This window comes from Pleurodeles waltl, chromosome 11 (assembly GCF_031143425.1).
Source record: "Pleurodeles waltl isolate 20211129_DDA chromosome 11, aPleWal1.hap1.20221129, whole genome shotgun sequence".
In the NCBI taxonomy this organism is placed as follows: Eukaryota; Metazoa; Chordata; class Amphibia; order Caudata; family Salamandridae; genus Pleurodeles; species Pleurodeles waltl.
In genome coordinates, this window is record NC_090450.1 from 901,820,466 (window position 1) to 901,841,686 (window position 21,221).

Sequence of the window (21,221 nt, forward strand, 5' to 3'; positions counted from 1 at the left end):
CAAGAAGAAGAGGACTGCTGAGCTGAAAAACCCCTGCAGAAGAACAGAAGACACCAACTGCTTTGGCCCCAGTCTTACCGGCCTGTCTCCTGCCTTCCAAAGAAACCTGCTCCAGCGACGCTTTCCAAAGGACCAGCGACCTCTGAATCCTCAGAGGACTGCCCTGCTTCAAGAAAGACAAGAAACTCCCGAGGACAGCGGCACTGCTCCAAAAGAACTGCAACTTTGTTTCAAAGGAGCAGATTTAAAGACCCCTGCAACTCCCCGCAAGAAGTGTGAGACTTGCAACACTGCACCCGGCGACCCCGACTCGACTGGTGGAGAACCAACACCTCAGGGAGGACCCTCCAGCGACTCCGAGTCCGTGAGTAATCAAAGTTGTCCCCCCTGAGCCCCCACAGCGACCCCTGCAGAGGGAATCCCGAGGCTCCCCCTGACCGCGACTGCCTGAACCTAAAGTCCCGACGGCTGGAAAAGACCCTGCACCCGCAGCCCCCAGCACCTGAAGGAACGGAACTTCTGTGCAGGAGTGACCCCCAGGAGGCCCTCTCCCTTGCCCAGGTGGTGGCTACCCCGAGGAGCCCCCCCCCTTGCCTGCCTGCACCGCTGAAGAGACCCCTTGGTCTCTCATTGAAAACCCGACGCGTGTTTGCACACTGCACCCGGCCGCCCCGCGCTGCTGAGGGTGTACTTTTTGTGCTGACCACCCCCCGGTGCCCTACAAAACCCCCCTGGTCTGCCCTCCGAAGACGAGGGGACTTACCTGCTGGCAGACTGGAACCGGGGCACCCCCTTCTCTCCATTGAAGCCTATGTGTTTTGGGCACCTCTTTGACCTTTGCACCTGACCGGCCCTGAGCTGCTGGTGTGATAACTTTGGGGTTGCCCTGAACCCCCAACGGTGGGCTACCTTGGACCAAAAACTGAGACCTGTAAGTGACTTACTTACCTGTTAAAACTAACAATACTTTACCTCCCCCAGGAACTGTGAAAATTGCACTAAGTGTCCACTTTTAAAACAGCTATTTGTGTTTTATGTAAAAAGTATAAATGCTACTGTAATTATTCAAAGTTCCTAAAGTACTTACCTGCAATACCTTTCAAATAAGATATTACATGTAGAATTTGAACCTGTGGTTCTTAAAATAAACTAAGAAAAGATATTTTTCTTTAACAAAACCTATTGGCCTGGAATTGTCTCTGAGTGTGTGTTCCTCATTTATTGCCTGTGTGTATGTACAACAAATGCTTAACACTACTCCTTTGATAAGCCTACTGCTCGACCACACTACCACAAAATAGAGCATTAGTATTATCTCTTTTTGCCACTATCTTACCTCTAAGGGGAACCCTTGGACTCTGTGCATGCTATTCCTTACTTTGAAATAGCACATACAGAGCCAACTTCCTACATGAGGAAATTCTTAGAGAGGCACGTAAACCTACTAGACAGTGTCATGATGCAAAATGGAAACGTTTTGTCTGCTACTGTCAACCTAAACACAACCCACTCAAAGCCTCAGTTCAAGACATTGTTTGTTATCTCCTACTTTTACAAACAGCAATCCTGACATACTCATCTATTAGACTTCATTTAGAGGCAAAAGCTGCTTACTCTCAGAATAGACAACATATCTCTTTATTCAGGATTCCAGTTATCAAAGCCTTTGTCATTCCGCTTAGGGTTCCCCCAGTCCCATCATGGAACCTTAATGCTGTACTTACTAGACTCAGCCACCCTTTGAGCCTTTTCATTCCTGTTCTTTACAATATCTTTCATGGAAAGTAGGCTTTTTAATAGCTATCACTTCACTAAGACGTATAAGTGAAACACAGGGTCTAACTTTAGAAGAACCATTCTTCAGTCACACAAATATAGAGTAGTTCTTAGGACAAACCCTTAATTCCTTCCAAAAGTAGTTTCACCATTTCACATTAATCTATTGAGTTGCCTGTCTTTTCCCCACAGCCAGACTCAGTTTCAGAAGGGGGCCTTCACACACTAGATGTTAAAAGGGCTCTTAAGTATTACATAGATCGGACTAAAACACGTTTAGGAAATCTAAACAGCTTTTTGTAGCATTTTCCATGTCTCATAAAGGCAATCCAGTTTCAAAAACTGGCATAGCCAGATGGATATTCAAGTGTACTCAAACTTGTTATCCTAAAGCCAAAAGGAAGTTATCTAGTACTCCCAGAGCACATTCCACAAGAAAAAAGGGTGCTTCTATTGCTTTTTTTGGTAACATTCCAATAGCAGACATTTGTAACGCTGCTATTTGGTCTACACCACATACATTTACTAAACAAGCTAATGTCTGCCAAGCGGTTCTCAGGACACTTTTTCAAGCTACTCCAACTTCTACAGGCTAGCCACCTTTTACTTGGAGGGTACTCCTTTACAGACTATGCAAAGCATGTGTATCTACAGTTACACATGCCATCAAACGGAAAATGTTACTTACCCAGCAGACATCTGTTCGTGGCATGTAGTGCTGTAGATTCACAAGCGCCCTCCCGGAAGCCTGTGGTCATCGTAGTGGCATTATTATATAAATATTGTATATATATATATATGTGTATACACTGCATGCATATATGTTACTTACTTGCTATATATACCCCTTACCTCACCTGCCTGCGGGAAAACAATCTAACAAAAGACTCCATGCCCAGGCACAGTATCACTGAGAGGAGGAGTCACTCAATCTTGTGACTCAGAAAGATTCTTTGCACAAAAACAACTTGCAACACTCCAAGCCCAACACTAAATGGCAGACTTATGCAAAGTATGTGGATCTACAGCACTACGTGCCACAAACAGATGTCTACTGGGTAAGTAACATTTTCCTTCTGTGTACAACAGCTTGTACTGAATCTCTGCTTTCCATACAATACCTCTTCCCCATTAATACTGTTGATTAATTTACCCAGTTTGTTTTTAGTGTAGAGCTCTGTAGAGTCCTCTGTGCTTCGTCTATGCTAAATAAATATATGACTAAAGATAACTGCATTGTTAGATTACATCTCATTGACATGTAGGCTGCCTGTACATTGTCCTAGAACCACCACACGGTGAGTTATGGGCAGAAATGTTTGGTAAAAGGAATGCCCTGCAAAGCATTATGTGGCGAGTTTCTAGGTGCAGCGAATATTGTAGTATCTTGACTATAATGCTCAGAACAGCCCCTATAGGACACCACCATAAAAAAGCATTTGGACATGTTCATGTAACCATATAGTCAGTCCCTAGAGGGCATAACATGAAAACGGATTGGCGGAAAGTAATGCAGTGGATTCATATATTTATCCCCTAGAGGGCGTAGTGCCTTACACATATTCAGGCCTAGCAGGTCTAATGCAATAATATTACAAACAAGACCTTTAAAGTCACGAACCACTCCGAGCTGTAAAGCAAAAGTTCCAGCCATGAAAGAGCTTAAAAAGACACTGAATAGAGGAGAGCTTATTATTTTGCGGTCCCCCCAACTTCGTGGTGGACCCAGAGATGGCCTAGGCAGAAGGAGCATGTCATACTGAACGTTTTAGTGGTGGTCCCATTGTCATAGGCCCACCACAGAGCAAGCATGTTGTTAAAGAAATGCCTTGCAAAGCATTATAGGGGGAGTTTCCCCGAGTACAGTGACTTTTGTAGTATCAGCTCTCACAGTGTGCCGGGAGAGCTGCATTGAGGATTCATTTTTTTGTCTTTAAATTACCAGTTTGTATATTTTTCAAATGCTAAACTTGTACGTCAATGGTACTCATGTGAAGCGCTCTTCCGATCGAGTTCACATTACATGAAACTTTCAAATAAATGAATGAGACACACACACACAACCCCCTTACCCCCTGGTTTGCAGACTTTGGGCGCAGACACCACAGAGAAACAGCATCATGCCCAAAAACAAGAAAGAGGAAGAAACAACATACGTTCTAAGGTATACGGCATACAGTATACAGCCGATCGTGCAGTAATCCATGTAAGAGGGTCAATCTCCAAGGCGGTAAAGAAAAAAAATCTCAAGGCGGGACAAACGTAAAGCATTTACCTACAAAATAAAGGGAATTTTGAAACGCAGGTCAAGGAACAATGAAAGTAATGGGTGTGGTTTAAAGTGCACAGAGTAGATTACATCATGTCAAGAGAGCAGCGCATGTGTGCTGCTATGCTCCACCTTAAAAAAGGGAAGGATTCTAGCAGCATGAGAATCTGTGACAGATTTACTTACTGAAAACCAATGTTTACAGGTATGCTCTTTTAGTTTTGGTTTATGACTGGGGAGATTTTGCAAGCCATGTGACACTAGACATCATGTTGACTGTGCTCAAGAATCCTTTTTTCAGGGCAATATCTGTTTAATAAATGTTCAATAACACTATCTGCAGTTTATCAGATTGTGAAGGCATTATTCCAACTGGGTGATTGTTTTTGTAACTTCTTTGTCAATTCTAGATAGTTCATCAGATGTCCAAGACAGAATAGGGAGAAATTGGAAATCCTGTCTTCAACAGTTGGAGGGTAAGGTGCATACATGTTTAAAGCTTTCGAAGCTATGTTGAAATAAATATAATGAATAATATAGAATTTATTTGAACTTTACTTTTCAGAATTGTTCAACAATTGCAAAGGTGACTTGATGGAAATCCAGGACAGTCACTGCAGAGCACGACATACTTGCTTAGAAAACTTAGTCTTCTTTGTCGAGGTAAGTCGGTACTGCTATTTTGATCTTGAGTACTAGTGTTTTTTCCATGTCCTGTCATGCATTCTCCTTAACTTTCCATTTACTGATGAAACCGGCTTTTCACCAGTATTTGTTCCACGTCATTACCAGTAGCACCCAAAGGCTTATGTTTAATTTGATTGGCACTTACAGACACAGTGGCAAGGGCTCAAATGAATAGTAATCTTTGGCGTATTCTGTGTAGGAGAAGTTCATGTTTGGAAGTTTTTTTTGTCTATGAGAAGCCATGTGAAATAGCCTTCTTGTGACCGTTCAAAGACTGTTCTCTATGTGCCATATTCCAGAAACTTTTCACAGGTACAAAAAGAGCAGAGTCCCATTTTTGCCCCATTGTCCTGCATTAGTAACATGGAATGTTGCAAACGTGGTTTACACCTGAGCAAATCTCCCATAAACAAATTGATTGTATCTTTCCTGCCTTTGCACATTAAGAGATAGAGGAACTATATTATTTCCATTTTTAAATTTTAAAAAATTTGATTAACTTTCAGTCATAAATAATTTTTTTGCAATTTTCTATAACATAAGTAGCAAAAATGACACTGGTTTGCCTTATATATAATAGACTTAGGCCCTCTTTACGACCCTGGCGGTGGGTGATAAAGTGGCAGTAATACCGCCAACAGGCAGGCGATGACTACCGCCAAATTATGACCATGGCGATGATATTTCCGATAGACAGCTAATGTACCACACCGACCGCCAGGGCAGAAACAACAGTCACCAAGGCGGTAGCAGCCTACAGCCAGGCGGAAGACCCACCATATTAAGACACAGTAAACCGCCGCCTTTTCCGGGGCGGTACCAACAGCAACAAAAGCCTGGCGGAAACAGAGCACAAAAGTCAAAGGACTCTCCATTGGAGACACAGGGAAGAACCACGCCACCATGGAACCCGAACTGCAAGTTATCCCGATGATCTTCTACGTTATGCTCCACTTGGAACACCAACGCCGGCGAAGGCAGCGACTGTGAGTATAGCCACCTAACACACAAGGGAGGGAGGAAAACTAGAGTGACACACACCACACACACCCGAGAACACACAAACCATACACACAACCAGCTGCATTACAAAAACAATTTCACCCCGAAATTCTGCAGAATAATGCAATAACAGGAATGTACGAAAGTTATTGTGATCAGTTCAGCATCAAAATCAATAATCTGATTTGGCCATGAAACAGATATGTACACTTGTATAAGAAAGTGGTCCTGCCCAGCCCATAGTCCAAAGGGGCCACATGGCCACAGGGCACCATTCAAGGCTTAGCTCGAATCCTGCACCAATCCGGATAGAACACTGCAGGGGCATCAGTTGTGAAATAGGCAGCCACCTTGATGGGGGTTAGGGGGACCTCATTCAGATGTGGTAACAAGGCCACTGGTTCTGGAGGGGGCAGCATGCCTTGTGCTTTGTCCTGGGGAGCGTGAGGCCACAGTTCCTGGAGTGGGTGTCTTTCCCACCAGTTCTGGAGGGGGAAAAATGCCCATTGCTTTGTCCTGGGGAGTGCAAGGCCACAGTCTCTCGAGTGGTTGTCCTCCCCACTGGTTCTGGAGAGGGCAACATGCCCATTGCTCTCTCCTGGGGAGAGCAAGGCCACAGTTCCTGAAGTGGGTGTCTTCCCCACTGGTTCTGGAGGGGGTAACATGCTCATTGCTTTGTCCTGGGGAGTGCAAGACCACAGTCTCTCGAGTGGTTGTCTTCCCCACTGGTTTTGGAGGGGGCAGCCTGCACAGTTGCCCCTGGAGGGTGGACTACATGGCGTCTGCTTGCGGTGATGGCTGCATGCTGGTGGTGGTTGTGGGAGGCTCCTGGACAGCCCCTGCACTTTGTGATGGCAGCACATCCACTGCTGGCGGCGGGGGCCCTGTGACATCTGCTGGTGGAGGCGGTGTTTGGCTGACCGCTTCCGCTGGCGTAGCATGCCTCTTCTCCTCCTGGTCATGGGTTGGGGCTCCCTTAACCTTCCTGGCAGGGGTGGATGGGCTCTTTCTCACCTCTGCCTGGTGGTGCAGGCTCCTTCCCCTTCTTCCCATTGGTGCAGGCTCCATCCCCTTTCTCGCAGCTGGTGCCAGACTCTTCCCTTTCATCCCAGGTTGTGCTGCCTCCTTCCCCGTCAGTATTGTTGTTCTGATATACCTACCACGAGTAGGTGGTGCTACCACTGTCCCTGTGGACTGTTTGGCTGAGGTGCTGGGCTGTGTCTTTGCTACCCTGCCCATAAGTGAAGGATGGTTGGTGGGGAGGGGTAGGGAAGAGGTCAAGTTGGGCAAGGAAAAGCTTTTCAGGGATGTTAGGGTGGGAGGAGTAATGGGATTGTATAAGGGAGTGGTTGTTGGAGGTGCATGTCTGCTTGATTTGGGTGGAGGTGCATGGGCTGTATGCTGTTGTGAGGTGGATGGCTGTTGGGTGTCTGAGTGCTTGCGTTTGTACTCACCCCCTTGTGGCTGCTGTGATGCCCCCAAGCACCCATCCAGCTCTGGGTAGGCCCTCGCCATTATGCGGGCCATTGGAGGGGGGGGGGGGGGGGATCAGACGGGCACCCCTTCCTCGTTGGGAGGCCATCCCCAGCTGTGCCTCCGCGGTTTCCTGTGCCCAGCGTCTAAGGTCATCCCGCAGTTTACGTCAGTGGGTGCTCCGCCTGCCATAGACCCCCCCAGGGTCCGCACCTACTTGCCGATGGCACGCCATATTCCCTTCTTTGATGGGCGCTGACCTGCAGAGTCAATACAGACACGAGAACACTGTAGGGAAATGCCTATCTTGACATGGTTTCCCCCTAATTTTTTGCCTTTTGTTGATTCTAGTTATGATTGAAAGTGTGCTGCGACCCTGCTAACCAGGCCCCAGCACTAGTGTTCTTTCACTAAACTGTACCCTTCTCTCCACAATTTGCACAGCCCTAGCACACAGATAATTATAACTACTTCTAGGGGTGGCAAGGTGAAAATAACGCTCACCACAAAAATCTTTCTTCAGTATTTGAACGATGCTTAAACAAGGTACCTCCCTACAAAACCTGGTAAATAGACAATCCTCAGATAAGTCCCTTAAACAAAAGAAAGCACTCTTCTTCATAGTAATGTGTAATGACACTACATCTTATTAAATACAAATTCCAATGTGAATATCCAATGAATTCTTCTTTATTGCTTCTTCACCAACTTCCTCAGGGCTTCTTACAGCTGTCAATAACATACAATAATAACTATACTTCAAGTAAACAAACATGTCTCGAATACCAATGTTATGTTGCTTTTGGTAGAATATAGGTAGTCTTGTTTCAGATATTTGTAAATACTTCAAGATATGTTAACAATAAAGATGTTGTACGATATTTCCTATAGTAGTAGTAGTAGGAGTGTATAGTTTTTTATATATATATATATACACACAGGTTTATATGATATATTTTTATTAATGAGGACTAGCTTTATATGAATATCTTCATACAGGCCTTATACATTAGGTTGGATGCTTTTGTTTTACTGTAAGTAGGAGAGGGTACCTGTAAGGAAATGCCTCCTTGGCATGGTTACCCCCTGACTTTTTGCCTTTGCTGATGCCAAGTTATGATTTGAAAGTGTGCTGAGGCCTGCTAACCAGGCCCCAGGACCAGTGTTCTTTCACCTAAAGTGTACCTTTGTCTCCACAATTGGCACAACCCTGGCACCCAGGTAAGTCCCTTGCAACTGGTACCCCTGGTATCAAGGGCCCTGATGCCAGGGAAGGTCTCTAAGGGCTGCAGCATGTCTTATGCCACCCTAGGGACCCCTCACTCAGCACAGACACACTGCGTGCCAGCTTGTGTGTGCTGGTGGGGAGAAAATGACTGTTGACATGGTACTCCCCTCGGGGTGCCATGCCCACATCCTACTGCCAGTGGCATAGGTAAGTCATCTCTCTAGCAGGCCTTACAGCCCTAAGGCAGGGTGCACTATACCACAAGGGAGGGCATAGTTGCATGAGTACTATGCCCCTACAGTGTCTAAGCCAAATCTTAGACATTGTAAGTGCAGGGTAGTCATAAAGAGTATATGGTCTGAGAGTTTCTCAAACACGAACCCCACAGCACTGTAATGGCTACACTGAAAACTGTGAAGTTTGGCATCAAACTTCTCAGCACAATAAATGCACACTGATGCCAGTGTGAGATTTATTGAAAAATGCACACAGAGGGCATCTTAGAGATGCCCCCTGTATACCAGAGTTAGGCTGACCAGGTCCTGCCACAACCAGACGGGTTTCTGGCCACATGGGGTGAGTGCCTTTGTCACTCTGTGGCCAGGAACAAAGCCTGTACTGGGTGGAGGTGCTTCTCACCTCCCCCTGCAGGAACTGTAACACTTGGCGGTGAGCCTCAAAGGCTCATGCCTGTTGTTATACGCCCCAGGGCATCCCAGCTAGTGGAGATGCCCTCCCATCTGGACACATCTGCCACTTTTGGCGGCAAGTCCGGAGGAGATAATGAGAAAAACAAGGAGGAGTCACCCACCAGTCAGGACAGCCCCTAAAATGTCCTGAGCTGAGGTGACCCCTGCCTTAAGAAATCCTCCATCTTGGTTTTGGAGGATTCCCCTAATAGCAATAGGATTGTGCCCCCCACCCCTCAGGGAGGAGACACAAAGAGGATGTAGCCACCCTCCAGGACAGTAGCCATTGGCTGCTGCCCCCGACCTAAACACACTCCTACATTTAGTATTTTGGGGCAACCCTGACCCCAGGAAATCAGATTCCTGCAACCTACAACAAGGACTGTTGACCTGAAAGCCCGCAGAGACGACTGAGACGACAACTGACTTGGACCAGCCCTACCAGCCTGTCTCCAGACTTGAAGAACCTGCACAGCAACGCATCCAGCGGGACCAGCGACCTCTGAGGACTCGGAGGACTGCCCTGCACCTAAAGGACCAAGAACCTCCCGAGAACAGCGGCTCTGTTGAAAAAAAAAAAAAAAAAACAGGAAACAAGAAACCAACTTTAAAGAGACTCTCGCCTCACTCCGGAAGCACAAATCGTCACACTGCACCCGATGCCCCCGGAACGAGTTCAGAACTAACACCGCAGAAAGGACCCGTAGGCAACTCCAACGACGTGGACACCCTGTGTTGACCTTCCTGCACCCCCACAGCGACACCTGCAGAGAGGATCCAGAGGCTCTCCCTGACTGCGACTGCCTGGTAACAAAGGAAACTGACGCCTGGACCAAGCACTGCACCCGCAGCCCCCAAGACTGAGAGGAACCACTACTAGTGCCGGAGCGACCAGCAGGCGGCCCTCATCCTAGCCCAGTCAGTGGCTGGCCCGAAAACACCCCTGTGCCCTGCATGCATCGCCAGTGACCCCCAGGTTCCTCCATTGTTTTCAACGACAAACCTGACACCTACTTTGCACACTGCGCCCAGCCGCCCCTGTGCCGTTGAAGGTGTATTTTGTGTCACCTGGTCTGCTCCCCGAGGACGCAGGTACTTACCTGCTAGCAGACTGGAACCGAAGCACCCCTGTTCTCCATAGACGTCTATGTTATTTGGGTCCTCCTTTGACCTCTGCACCTGACCGGCCCTGTGTTGCTGGTGCTCTGGGTTTGGGGTTACCTTGAACCCACAACTGTGGGCTGCCTATTCCCAGGAGACTGAACTTGTAAGTGCTTTACTTACCTGAGAAACTAACCAATACTTACCTCCCCCAGGGACTGTTGATTTTTGCACTGTCCACTTTTAAAATAGCTTATTGCCATTTTAACCAAAACTGTGTGTAGTACTGTTTTAAATCAGTTATATACTTACCTGTGTGAAGAATCTTTCAATTTATGTACTTACCTACAAGTTGAATCTTGTGGTTCTAAAATAAAGAAAATATATTTTTCTATAAAAAAACCTATTGGCCTGGAGTTAAGTCTTTGAGTGTGTGTTTTCATTTATTGCACGTGTGTACAAACAAATGCTTAACACTACCCTCTGGTAAGCCTACTGCTTGACCACACCACCAAAAATAGAGCATTATCTAATTTTGCCACTGTCAACCTCCAAGGGGAACCATTGGACTCTGTGCACTCTATCTCTCACTTTGAGATAGTATATACAGAACCAGCTTCCTACAAACACCATTAGACAAACAGTCCAGCCTGTCACACAAATGGCCCCCCCATACCCGATCCCATCAACATTGGCACACACATACCCCAGCGCACAACATGTACACTGCCAAGAGGACATCCACCAACCCCCCCTTAGACAAAGCCTTCACACAGAACTCCATGCATTCATGCCACATGCATCATGCCCACAGTGTACTCATCTGTTGGTCTGGAGGCCCATACAGCAGTCCGTACTGGGGTAGGACCCCATCCATCAGTTGCTCCAACTCCTCAGAAGTGAAGGCTGGGACCCTTTCCTCGTCACACGGGCCATAGTAGGTTCCAGACACAGGTCAGAGCAGCACATGCAGTGTAGGTCCTCTCCTGTGGAAGGTCAGGAAACAAGTGAGGATTGAGGTAGAAAATGGGGGTCATGTCCATGGCTTTGCATACTGTCACCGCCAGCTTAGATCCCCATTGGCCACTGTACCCCATAGGGCCCAATATAAACCAATGAGGAATTGCACGCCGGATCCCGACCACCTACCGCCATGGCGCACAAAATCGGCGGAATTACCTCACTTCCACACAGGACAGGCAGTCGCCATTTCAGGGGGGTGACCAGGCCTATCGAAAATTGCTGCGTCACAGGCTAAATAGACACATACTTTTAAATTGCACTGTCCCAAAACATGATTGCACGATGTGGACTGCTGTATGGTATAGTTGTTCAAATTGTGACAGCCTACTCACTCTTGTGTCCCTTAGATACCTACCGCTGCAGATGAATAGGAGATGGAGACATTACCCCCGTGTACAGACCCCTGGTGGACTTGGCTACACTGGAGGACAAGCACATTATACTCACCTATAGACTGGACAGGGCCACAATCACAGAGCTGTGTGCCCATTTGGAACCTAACCTGATCTCAGCTATCTGTTATCTGACTCGGATCCCCCCTCTTGTGCAGGTTCTATCAGTGCTCCATTTCCTGGCAACTGGTTCTTTCCAAGTGACAGTGGGCTTGGCAGTAAGAGTGTCACAGCGAATGTTCTCAATCGTACTAGAGTCTTGTCTGCCCTGATAAAACACATGTGCATCTACATTGCTTTCCCCCGGGCGGACGATTTGGCCACTGTAGAGGCCGGGTTTTATGCAATGGGACATATCCCCAATATAATTGGGGCCTTTGACGGAACACATATTTCATTTGCACCCCCCTCCGCCAGAATGAAAAAGTGTACAGGAATTGTAAGAGTTTCCACTCCATGAATGTGCAGATGGTGTGCCTGGCAGACCAGTACATCTCCCACGTCAATGCGAAGTATCCTTGATCGGTGCATGATGCCTTTGCCCTAAAGAATAGCAGCATCCCAAAAGTGATGTGCCAACTACAGAGGCACAGGGTGTGGCTGATGGATGAGTCCTGATTCCCACCCAGTATATTTTGGTTTATGCCTATGGTGTGGGCCATATAGGATAGTGTGTGGCTAAATGTTGTCCCTCAATATTTGCAGGTGACTCTGGTTCCCCAAACCTATCATGGTTGCTGACCCCTGTGAGGAATGCCAGGACAAGGGCTGAAGAACATTCTAATGAGGCACATGGGCGAACAGGAAGGATCATTGAAAGGACCTTTGGCCTCCTGAAGGCCAGGTTCAGGTGCCTCTATCTGACAGGTGGAACCCTGTGCTACTCACCCAAGAAGGTCTGCCAGATAGTCGTGGCATGCTGCATGTTGCACTACCTGGCCCTCAAACGCTATGTACCTTTTCTGCAGGAGGAGCAGACTGGAGATGCCCCTGTGGCAGCAGTGGACACTGAGGATGTGGACAGCAGAACATTGGTGATCCGTCAGTACTTCCAATGACACACAGGTGGGACAGTGCAACTTCACATTTCTATGAGTATTGATGTATTCTGTGCGGCATTGGCATGCTGGCATTACCCACTTCTTTCCCCTACTTACTGTTACCTATGGGTATTCATTTTACAGGTGTTGGTGATATGACAGCATTCTCCTGATGTGATCACAAAAGCCAGCTACAGGTCATTCATTCTATGCTCATGCTATTTACAGTTCATTTGCAATAGTTGAAGCTGTTTGAACCAATACAGATTTGCAGTACATGAAATACTAGTAGTCGTGTTTTATGCAAGGGTGTTTATTGTTGTGCTAAAATATAGAGGGGAAAGTGCAATGGAATGGGGTGATGATGGAGGAAAGTCCAGGGTATTGCACCAGTCTGTTTGTAGCACATATGCTGTCCATGGGGACATAGGAAGGGGAGCAATGGCAGTTCAAAGTGGACAAGGTGACCGTGTAGGACACAAGGGTGACAATCAGGAGAGTCTCATTTCCTGGCGGTGGTCTTGGCAAGTGTCTCTGGTTTCTGTCTGGTTCTCAGGGACCGATTGAGGGGTGGTTCACCTTCTGCAGGGGGAGGGGTGCTGGTGGCCTGTTGGTCCTGTGATGGGGTCTCCTGGCTGTTCAGATGACTGTCTAGTGCCAGGAGCTCACTGGTGTGCTGTTGCCTCCCTCATGATGTTGGCCATGTCTGCCAGCACCCCTGCTGTGGAAATCAGGGTGTTGTTAAAGGCCTGCAAGGCCTCCCTGATCCCCTGATACTGTCCCTCCTGCAGCCTCCTGTTCTCCTGCACGTTGTCCCGTGTCCTGGGAATGTTGGTAGGTGCCCACGATCTCGGAGAGTGCCACCTGGAGAGTCGGTTCCCTGCTCCTGTCCTCCCCCTGGCACACAGCAGTCCTCCCAGTGTCCCTGTTGGCCTGTGCCTCTGTCCCGTGAATGGTGTGCCCACTGCCACTGACCCCAGGTCCCTGATTGTCTTGGGGGCGAGGTGTGGCCTGGGGTCCCTTACAGATGTACACACTGCTGATTTAAAAGTCCTGGGGACAGAGGTGTGGGTACACTGGGTGGCTGCTGTGGTGTTGATTCCTGATGGGGAAGGCTCTGTGGTGGTCTGTGAGTGGGCTTGGGTGACCGGCTGTCCAGTGGTCCCTGATGGGCCAGGTAGATCGTCCAGATTCAGAAGACCAGAGTTACTGTCATCACTGTGGGCCTCTTCTGTGGGGGACTGGGTAGTGGTGACACCTCCTCACCAGTGACATTGGGTGGTGGTACCTGTGGGGATGTAAATGATGTATTGTGCTTCAAGTGTATTTCTGTAGCTTTATGGTGGTTGTTCCCCTGCCAGCTTTTGCTTGTGTATGTTGGTGTGTTGTGTGATTGTTAGTTTCCCCAATGCTGTGCATGCTTTTTTGATTGTTGTCCATGCAGGGCTGGGAGGGGACTCCATGCATTGGTACAGCATGCAGGGCCTGGCATTGAGATTAGTGAGATGTGATGGTGGAGTGAGGTGAGGGTGGGTGATGGCATGCAGTTATGGGGGGTGACATTTTTTAAAAGTTGACTTACCAGTGTCCAGTCCTCCGGTGAGTCCCTCATGATGCAGTATTGCCAGTACCTGCTCCTCCCATGCTGAGAGTTGTGGGGGAGGAGGTGGGGGTCCACCGCCAGTCCTCTGTAAGGCAAGCTGTTTTCTTGCTGCTATGAAACGTACCGTCCCCCGTAGGTCGTTCCACCTCTTCCTGATGTCGTCCCTTGTTCTTGGGTTCTGTCCCACGGCGTTGACCCTGTCCACGATTCTCCGCCATAGCTCCTTCTTCCTTGCTATTGATATCTGCTGCACCTGTGCTTCAAAGAGCTGTGGCTCTACCCTGACAATTTCCTCCACCATGACCCTTAACTCCTCCTCAGTGGAACAGGGGTGCCTTGGTTGTTGTGTGATCTGTGTTGGCGAGGGTGTGTTGGCTAATGTGGTGGGGTGTGTGATGTGGAGTGCGCGAGGGGTGTGTTGGTATGAGTGGTGTGTGTGTGTCTAGTTGTCTCTGTGCTCTTCATCTCAGTCTTGTGGTGGCAATAGTTGTTTTTAAAGGGTTGTGGTTGTGTGTGTGTTTTATAGTGCTGTGGGTATGGTGTGTGTATGAGTGTCGGATGTGTGTTTTTCGCATTGTCCCATGTAGTGTTGTTTTGTATGTGGGTGTCCATTCTGTGCGCTGCGGTATGTACCACCAATGGTTTACTGCCATTGAATGTCCGCCGTGGTGATTTGTGGGTCATAATGTGATGAGCGTTCTGTTGGCATAACGGTGTGGGTTTTGGGACTGCCAGTTTAACATTCACCTTTGGTGTGGCGGATGTGTGTATGTGGCTGTATTCTGTCGGATTGGTGTGTGTGTGTGTGTGTCATAATATGGTGAACGGATATTCGCCACCACGGCGGTAAGCTGGCGGCTGTCAGCATGGCGGTAAGCACCATTTACCACCAATGTCATAATGAGGGCCATAGTCGGGGCTAGAATTTGTTTAAAAGGAATTATTCCTCAACATAAACTGAGTCTTCAATAAACAATAATGTATTTACTCTTCCGATTATCTTCAAACAAAATTTACATGGTAAATCATGCAGAAGTACAGAAAATTGGAGAGACTTAAATATCCCAATTTTAGAGAAAATTGATTTTAAGCCGCCCATTCAGGTTAAAGCAAAATTGATTTCAACACAAAAACAATATAATATAAACAATGAACAGAATGATACCTTAGTGTGATCAGCACCAGCAGATCAAAGGCAGTCACTACAGATACATTTAGGTTCAGCTCAGTAAGTTCCAGAGGAGGGTTGTATGAGTCAGTGCTGGATACCTATCCAACTATAGGTACTGTTTATTCCATTATTGACTCTTGCTAGGTATATTGTCCAGGTGCTTCATATGTAATTTTATCCACATTACATGTAAACATACCCATGGCCACCGTTGGTATATAAAGATTTTACTAGTCTATTTCCATTTGTCACTATTGTTTAGAGGGTGAGAGAGGCAGTGGCGGCTTGCAGGAGGTTAAAGGTGAGGGGCAGCATGGAGGACAACAAAAAAAAAAACACTAATTTTATTTTAAACATACCTTTCTCGCCTCACCGATCCGCTCCTCGGTCCTCCACTGAAGGCTCTGTGTCCAGTCTTAATGCTGCTGGAAGCATGAAAGCAGTGTTAGGATAGGACGGAGCGCCCATCCAGGGAGCTCCAAGACGGATTGGGAGTCTCTGCCTGCTGTCTCCAACCTGGCAACGCAGTGTTGGTTTGGAGAGTGCCTAGTGCTGTGTGTTTGGTCAACTGAGACAGCCGGCCAAACATAACATGCGCACTGAGGGAAGTGCTGTACACTCCCATTCCGTCCCTGTCATCGTCCTGGCCCGCCCCTTTTACAAGATAATGTTAATAAACATTGTTTACAAGGAACGATAATTAAAGATTTGCAGCTGGTGGGAGAGGAGGGAGACTAGGGCGGAGTGACTCTCCTCCACCGTAGCAGAGTAGCCGCCCCTGAAGAGAGAAGATCAAATAGCATGAGGCCTGGAACACTCATTATAGGAAGCTGGCTCTGTATATACTATATCAAAATGAGATGTAGTGTTCACAGAGTCCAGGGGTTCGCCAGAGGCTTAACAAAGGCTAAAGTAGATAATACTAATGCTCTCTTTTGTGGTAGTGTGGTTGAGCAGTTAGGCTTATCAGAGGGTAGTGCAAAGCATTTGTTGTACATACAAAGGCAAAAAATGAGGCACACACTCAATGTCTAACTCCAGACCAATTGTTGTTATATAGAAAAATATATTTTGTTAATTTATTTCTTAGAACCACAAGGTTCAGTTTGAAAGTAAATACTGTTGCAGGTAAGTAGTCAGCATAGACATCAGTGTAACTCTGTTTCACTTTAGCAGGTGAAACGTTTTTTAAGAAAACAGAGAATCTATTTCAAAAGTGGACAGAGTGCAATTTTCAGAAGCAGTTCCGGGGGAAGAAAAGAAAGTGCAGTTTTAGAGGGAAGTACCAGACTTCTAGTTCCAGTCTCCGGGGATTAGGATGTCCTTCGGCCAGGGATTCAAGTTAACCCCAAACACCCACAACCAGCAACAGGGGGCTTGGTCGGGTGCAGAGGTCAAAGTGGCTACTGGTTTTACAATGGGCTCCTATGGAGACTGAGGGTACCCTGAATCCGGCTTCCTTGCAGGTAAGTACCCGCTTCTTCGGAGGGCAGACCTGGGAGGTTTAGAGGAGCACCAGGCGGGACACAGGTTAGCACCTAACACACACCCTCATTGGTTCAGGGTCGGCAGGGAGCAAACACTGCATCCCAATCCTTTCCTATGAGGTGACCCCGGGGGTCACTTAGATGCTGCAGGCTGTGAAAAACCACAGGCTGGACAAGTAGGAGGGCAGCCTGCTGAACGTTGCTGCACAGGAGATCGGGTACCCCCTAGGCCACGGGGCTGCGGGTGCAGTGTACCTTTAGGCATCCAGTATCTTCGTCCAATGCCTTCGAGTTCAGGAGGGTCCTCTGGATTCACACTGCATGCTTCGTCGTGGAGGACAGAAGAGGCCAACCCAAGGTGGGCACTTGCTCGGAATCACCTGGGGATCCTCTGTAGTCAGTTGGGTCACCGGGACATGGGTGTCTGATGCAGAGTGGACAGGAATCGCAGATCCGAAGAGGGTCTGGAGTCCTTAGGTGGTGTTTCTTCTTGGAGAGGGCTGCTGTCCATGGGAGTTATTGGTCCCCGGTGGTGCAGACAGTCCTCTGGAAGCTTGGCAGAGGTTACTGGACATGAAGAACGCGTTGCCTTCTTTTGCAGGGCTTTTGAATCAGGAGACAGGCCGGTAGGGCTGGGACTAGTCAGTTTTCATCCTCCTCCTCTGCTGAGGGTTCAGCTTAGCAGTCCTCTTTTCTTCTTGTGAGGTTACCAGGAATCTGACAAGCTAGGTTCAGAGGAGCCCCTAAATCCTGCATTTAGGAGCGTTACAGGGGTCAGAGGGCAGTAGCTAATGGCTACTGTCCCTGAGGGTGGCTACACCCTTCCGGTGTCCACTCCCTTTGGGGAGGAAGAAACAGACCTAACCATATTGATCCCTGTCCTCCAAACCAAGATGGAGGATTTTCCAAGGAGGGGGAGGGTCACTTCAGCTCTGGACACCTTAGGGGTGGTCCTAGCTGCAGTGGTCACTCCTCCTTGTTTTCCCTAATTTTCCTGCCAAAAGAGGGGCTTTGTCCTGGGGGCGGATACTCTCAACTAGCTGGGGTGCCATGGAGCACTGTAACAAGAGGCCTGGGCCTTTGTGGCTCACTGCCAGGTGTTACATTTCCTGCAGGGAGGAGGTGTGAAGCACCTCCACTCAGGACAGGCTTTGTTTCTGGCCACCGACAGCACAAAGGCTCTCACCCCATGTGGTCAGAAAAGTGTCTGAAAGTGGCAGGCTGGCACAGACTGGTCATTCCTGCACTAGCAGTTTAACATATAGGGGGCTTCTCTAAGATGCTCTCTGGATGCATTTTTCAATAAATCCCACACTGGCATCAGTGTGGGATTGTTGTGCTGAGAAGTTTGATACCAAAATTCTCAGTATTCAGTGGAGCCATTATGGAGCTGTGGCGTTTCTAATGCCAGACTCCCAGACCATATGCTCAGTTATGGCTACACTGCACGGCGGGGGTTGACCATGCCAACAAGAGCACAACTTCCTACACTCAAATTCTGTGTATTATCTACCATTTTGGCACCTAAATATTCCATTACTGGAATTGGATTATGATATACCTAAATCAAAAAATATTTAAAATATCTTGTTTCTTCCTTCCCTAAATACCCATATGCAATGCGTCTCCAGTTGACTTGGTATAGGTCTAGCAAAGATCTGAGGGAGTAGTAGCTAAATTATTTAATTAAGCAGGGCTCCAGAAAGATGTGTAATACCAGAAGAAATCACTCCTTATCAACATGGAACATAGTTGTGGTGTGAAAATGATCAGCCCATATCGATGGACACTTCCCTTAAGGAATTGGAACTGAAACATGTTTGTTCCAGCCTTCTTCCTACTTCCTCTTAGTCTTCATGTTAAACGTAGGAAAATCCCATCATGCACCGAGTGGCTAACTATGTAGTGCTCGTCACCAAGCTGTGTCTATTACGGAGCCAACCCTTGTGTGTCTGTGGTGTCTCAAGCGCGACCATGACTCCAAGTCATACTCGGACTGCAGGTCTATGGCACAAGACTTTGAGGGTGTGGACCCTAAACTCCTAGCTGCCTGGCAGCCAATGCCATGTGACTCCTCAGAGATCTCGGCCCTGGTCGAGAGTAAGGTCACAGAACCGCTCCAGGAGCCCCAAGTCCTCTTTGTCCCACTTGGTCATTGGGACACACGGACAGAAGCACAGGAAGTCGAAGCATGCTTCATCTTATCATCTGTCGCCCGCCATGACAGTGGAACATCAGCATTGGAGGCATGGTTCATCGGAGCCGTTGACAGGGTCGACTGCGCCGACCTGTTTTTCCTGGAGCCAGAGCGAAGAATTTTACGAAGCCATGTGCCATGTTTTTGAGTGGGCCAACCCCTTCACAGCCTTTGGGCCTCATCAGGTTACGTGCCAGTGGCTCATACCCTGGCTCCGATGGGCCCCTGTGGATCTGATTATTTGAATCCCCCAAATCCAAGATAGAGCCAGAACAAAATCGACTGACACGGATTCCGGCACCAAAAGGTCCCATGTGTTCTAGGTCAGCACCTGAGCCTTATTATGAAGAGCTAGGCCTTGGGAAAGAATGGAAGGGGTCACTGGACCCTTTAAAATACCAGTTAGAAGGTGATGGATGATGCCAGCCGACTGAAAGGGTCTCCAGATGCTGGCATACTTTCTCCCCTACCATAGCTATGGAGGAGGGAACAACATATGCTATGTGGGTGAAGGGGGCAGCTAATGTCCTGGACCTCGAGTTGCCCTCAGTGGAAGTCAAGACTATCATCTTGACAGAAGTGCTACAGCTGGGAGCTCCCTCTTCCGAACCCCTGCTTCCTTTCAATGAAGCACTAACAGATGTCCTACTGGGTACCTGGTCCAAACCCAGCACAGGGGCTCCTGTGAATAAGACAGTTCCCTGCTGACACTGCCCCGCTTCTCTGACCCCAAACTTCCTCACCCAACAACCCTCCCTAGAGAGCTTGCTGGTCTAAACCTCTATCCCATGGCATGTTCCCTGCTGCTGCCCCGGACAAGGAATCCAAGAGACTGGATAGCTTCGGAAAGGAGATGCTCTCTTCCACCAGCCTCGCATTGCGGTCAGTGAAAGCCACCTGCTTATTGGGCGGCTATTCCCACACTTCATGGGATACGGTTGCGCAAGTGCTGCCACAGGTTCTGGAGGCAGCTAGGCCTTTATCTCCCAAGCAGCCAAGGACAGGACAGAAGCAACAAAGTTCACAATTCGTTGTGGTTTAGACAAGACTGACATGTTGAGCAGAGCAGTTTCCATGACTGTGGTGCTCAGTCGCCATGCCTGGCTGAGAACATCTGGCTTTTCAGGGGATGTACAGGCTTCCCTCATGGACCTGCCCTTTGGCAGTCATCTCTTAGGAATCAAGGCAGACTCTGCGCTGGATCGCTTTAAGGACTCAGGTCCTTGGACCTCCCATCTGCACCACTTCATCCCCAGTCTGCTTTTTGCCCCTTTCGTGGTTATGGAAGGGGTGTTCAACTGCGCCAATCCTATTCCAGCCACTTTCCTGCGCAAGCTTCCTAGCCTATGCAAGGGTGTGGTCCATGCCAACCCCGTGGGACAGGTAGCCAGAGGTATGCTACAGCCACCCACTCTTGCCCCCCCTTCCCAGTGCGGCTACCACAGCCCCTACACCCTCCTAATCTTGCCCTACAAGATCATAGACGTCGAGTTGGTGGCAGAATCAGCCATCATATCCACCACTACCAGTCCATAACATCGGACAGGTGGGTCTTACAGATTATTCCGAGGGGCTACTCCCTCCCCTTCGAATCCTCCCCTATGCTTCCATCTCACAACCAGCTGACTGAGGATCATATGTCCTTGCTCCACGAGGAAGTCACAGCTCTCTTGGCCAAGGGATCCATATGGAGGGTTTTAGCGTCCGAAGTAGGCAGTGGTTGCTATTCCCACTACTTTCTGAATCACAAAAAGAACTTCACCCTATCTTAGAGCTACAGACCCTCAACCTCTTCCTCAAAAAGAAATTCAAGGTGCTCATATTGGCTCTGGTCTTGGCTGCCCTGGACCAAGGAGACCAGATGGTGGTATTGGACTTGCACCACGCTTGTTTCCATTTTCCCGTCCTACTTGCCCACAGACATTACCTGCGGTTTATGGTAAGCCATAAGCACTTTCAGTTGACCATAATCCCCTTTGGCCTTACCACCGCCCATCGTTTGTTCACCAAGGTGGTGATGCTGGTCGCAGCTCTTTTATGGAGATCAGGGATGCCAGTCTTCCCCTATCTCAATGAATTGCTG

At 48.2% G+C, this 21,221-nt stretch overlaps 1 protein-coding gene across 2 annotated transcripts in view; it reads left to right on the forward strand.

Annotated features, from left to right (window-relative positions):
* Window positions 1-21,221, forward strand: part of NAA25 (N-alpha-acetyltransferase 25, NatB auxiliary subunit) — a 561,072-nt gene that overhangs the window by 464,935 nt on the left and 74,916 nt on the right. For both annotated transcript variants that reach the window (XM_069214819.1, XM_069214820.1), the window contains exons 20-21: window positions 4,456-4,521; window positions 4,611-4,708. In XM_069214819.1, the coding sequence (XP_069070920.1) occupies window positions 4,456-4,521; window positions 4,611-4,708 (164 nt within the window). The remainder of the gene's footprint in view (window positions 1-4,455; window positions 4,522-4,610; window positions 4,709-21,221) is intronic.